The 3977-nt window shown below is 38.9% G+C and overlaps 1 protein-coding gene across 1 annotated transcript; it reads right to left on the bottom strand.

The window, feature by feature from the left end:
* Positions 1 to 1936: 1936 nt before the first annotated feature.
* On the bottom strand, positions 1937 to 3157 carry LOC140234464 (QRFP-like peptide receptor). The gene has a single exon (XM_072314508.1). It carries the CDS (start codon positions 3155 to 3157, stop codon positions 1937 to 1939), a length of 1221 nt encoding a protein of 406 aa, XP_072170609.1.
* Between the last annotated feature and the right edge of the window lie 820 nt (positions 3158 to 3977).

The raw sequence follows: 3977 nt of genomic DNA, 5'->3' as shown, positions 1-3977 counted from the left end.
TGCAAGTTAGCTTTATCCGTCTGTTCGTTTTTGACACGTAGATATCAAGGTGTCGGAGTATTGGATATACTTTTTTCTTTATCTTCACCAGTCACTTCGTTCGATACGACAAAGGACGTTGAATGGGCGGAGCTTTACCTTTTCCCTAAAGGCGACGAAACGGCAGCGCATCGGGGCAAGTTTCAAAACTCATAGACGAAGCGAAGATATCATTGCTCGTCTTAAAGTGTTATATATCCGAACGAAATTTGCATGTAAAAAAACAAACAAACAAACAAACAAAAGATGCAGAGGACTGCATCTGAAAACACTTAGTACTTGGCAAAAAAAAAAAAAAAAAATGATTACATAATGACCAAACGCTTATTAAATCATCATTCCGACAAATATGTGTAGCGAAAGCTTGTAGTGAAAGCTTTGTACTAAACAGAAGGCAACTCCTGGTTTTGGATAATCTGACGTTTATTCAGTTAAATTTGCCACATTTAAATGTCTCTTGTGTCTATTGAAATGGTTGACATCGTCTTGTAGTGTTCTACTAAATAAAAAAGAATAGGACTACATTAACAATTCAACATAGACAAGTACTGCGGATGTTAATTTTTTTTTGCACATATCTTAAAATGTCATGTTATTTATTACAATAGATATGTTTACACTGCAATAGCATCATCAAGAGTTATTAGTTATTAGAGTCGTAAAAAAAAAAAGTGTAAAGGGCTTTTAGAAATGAAAATAACTTAAAAACATACTCTTGCGCATAGGCCTACACAAAAAAGAACAATTTTTTTGTACAAATTAAGGTGTCAAAAAAGACCCTTTCTATAAGTTCTATAATCCAGTTCTGTAGAATAAAGGAGATTTGCTCTTTTGCAAAACGTAAAAAGCTAGAAATTGACTGGGTTGATCCACTTCCCATATTTAGAAGTCTTCGTGGAAAATCGGGACCTTTTGTTAATTTTTTGATGCAGTTTCATAATTCATGAAAATCATGTGAGACTGTAACAGGATAACTGAATGAAACACTGAAACACATTGTAAATTACTGTGAGTTGACAACGCAAACTTGACATTGCTAAATCCAGTCGCGTTTTTGTGATCACGCATTTTTATCAGGACTGGTTAAAAAAACACAAACAAACAAACATGTTTGCGATTACATTTAGGCCGGTTTCGTTCAGTAAATAGGTCGGCGGTGCAGAGGAAATAACATTGACTACCCAAGGCGGAGACAGCTTTGGAGTGGATTCAAGTGCACACGTCTATCACAGTGCAGTAAAATGATTAAGCCACGACACTAGTGCTGTGGTCTACATGGCATCACATGGCATCATAGTAGATTTTGACAGATTTAAAATTACCATGACTGGGTAGAACGTAAAATCACATTAAAAATGTACGTAGTAATCTAATTATATACTTTGCAAAGGTCCATGCTTAAACTACGTAAAGGAAAATTAGATTCTTGTTCCACAGTCGATTGTAAAATTTGTAGAATTGAAAATTCCTAAGAATGAAATGAAAGAGAAAGATCTCGACAGGGGGATTGTAGTTAGACGTCTTCCAACTAATCCCAGTGCGTTGAGTATTTAATGAACACAAAGAGATATCATAAAGCCTGATGGTACATACGCTGAAGAAATTGTTGCTAGGTTGTTTTTGTTTGTTTGATTTTTTTAGTTCCAATTACCGCTATGTTGTTTTCATAATAATTAAGATTGCAATCATGATATTCTAAATTGATTAAATTTCCCTCAGTGAAGAGAGTTATGAAATTTGATATAGGCCTCCAAACTGACAGAAACGTGACTGTATGAATTTAATCTTATTGTAAAGATGACTTTTGGGGGGAGGGAGGAGAGGAATTCAAGTGTTTAATTTGAAATGATATTAAAATTTTTATTTCGATACAAAATTATATTAGTTCCAATGATGGTTAGGCATCATTGCATCCACTTTCAACTGACTTTACCGGTTTCCCCTCTGTCCGCTCACTGAATAATGGTGCCCTATTTTTCCCTTTCTTCGCAGAAAACAGCTTTCGTATTGCAGCGCGAAATTCTGGGTAACGGACGGTGTAGATAATCGGGTTTGCGCAGGAGTTAAGGAAGGAAAGGACGACTAACCCGTTGTCTAATGGGCTGTACAAGTACGAGTCGGGGAGCAATCCTAGATTGTAAAAGAAGTATGCACACTGCGATGGAGCCCAACACACGATAAAGACGAGAACCACGATGAACAGCATCTTTAAGACGCGTTTCCTGGCTGCTAAATGTCTAGCTGATGGGTTCGATGCAAACTCTTGATTGCCCTCTTTACGGAACAGCATAGACTGGCGGTGCAGAGCGCGGGCAGTCATTGCCTGCATGGTGAGTGATAACAATGCCGGTATGACAAACACCACTGGAAATAAAATTATTCCAGTGAGCATTTGGACAGATTTTGAAGAAAATGCCGAAGTGCAATGATTTGTGAAGTTATCAACTTTTGCGACTTTAAATTCGAAAGAAGTGATCAGGAACCCGACGATCCAATTCGCTACGATCACGAAGACGACCCTCTTCCGAGTTACCAAATACTTGAAATGGAAAGGATAAGCCACGGCGATGTACCTTTCTATAGCTATGGCCGTTAGGGTGAATATGGACGCATCGAATGATACCCATCGGAACATTGAGTTGTACACAACTTTACAGTACAACTCCCCAAGAAATGACGAAGGAACCGTTAGTGGCACTGGATGTGGTATCATGAAAACGGATGCAAGAAGATCCGCCGCAGCTAGTGCACAAATAAAAATATCTGTGGACCGACTGAGCTCTCTTCGGGTGAAAAGGACGATGATCACCAGGGAATTGCCCACAATACCCAGCAAGGCGATAATCATCTGAAGTATCAACCACCATGACCACACAGTGTGTTGCCAGGACCAACTGGAAAACGTGCGGACAGTAAAGTAATCAGATCCGAAGCCGTCAGCGGGAGGCGACACAGAGTCCAGAAATACTGTTCTTAGAGATGCAACTGATTTTACTTTGGAGGGCGTGGTCCAGCCGCCATGGCTGCTCCCGAGGTCGTCTTCAGGTGTCTGCGTTGTTGCTTCTTTGTCAAATACTGTCACACCGTATGGTTCGATGTGGATTGTTTTCCACAACATGCCATCTGTTTTGCTATCGGATGCAGGTGAGGTGTTGAAATTAATCGAACTGCCTTCCCCTCTTTCCAAGCATAAAAGCAGCATTATCAGTCGAATGCTTCTAAATGTCGCAAAGGCAGACAATGCCATAGTTTCTGTCTATCCTGAAAAAGGAAACAAACATTAAAATGTTCAAATACATGATATTCTTGGGGTAAAACTTTTAAAGAAACATCTTTACTTGTTTGTTCTCGTGATGAAATTTACCTAAACCGGGAGGGTTCTCCTTCTGACAAGGGAATGTGAAATATTTCTCGGACAGAATGATCTTATGATAAAGCGTCCTACTTGTTGAGGCTCAAACTATCAAAAATTCATTTGAAAAGACGATGGAATGATTTGAATTGATATACGTGCGTGTTCTACTACACAGCCACGAAAAGGTGACGATTTCGCCATATAAAAAGTCAGATAGCGAAAGATTTCTAAATATCGACTTCACGGTAGGTGTCCATTCGACAAAATTCCAATAGCAATATTGCACTGCACCGCACGTCCTTCGCACAATTACTTCCCACTCAGTGAGTGGCAAGATTTTCTTTATGTATCTCTTTATTGTGCCCTTTGCACAATTACCCCCCACTCAGTGAGTGGCAAGATTTTCTTTTCTATCTCTTTACCTGGGGCCATCTTCCTCGTCAAGCTTAGCTTATGATGATGGTCCCCTGCATTTCATTTTTATCATTTCCTATTGCTTCCTTTCATAATGATATTCGTTCTTGAAAAAAAGAAAATATATGTAAGATCCAAACGTTACGAATATTAGCTGTGTAAATGACTA

The sequence above is a fragment of the Diadema setosum genome, chromosome 10 (genome assembly GCF_964275005.1).
Source record: "Diadema setosum chromosome 10, eeDiaSeto1, whole genome shotgun sequence".
Taxonomy (NCBI): Eukaryota; Metazoa; Echinodermata; class Echinoidea; order Diadematoida; family Diadematidae; genus Diadema; species Diadema setosum.
This window is presented reverse-complemented; position numbering and strand designations above follow the sequence as displayed.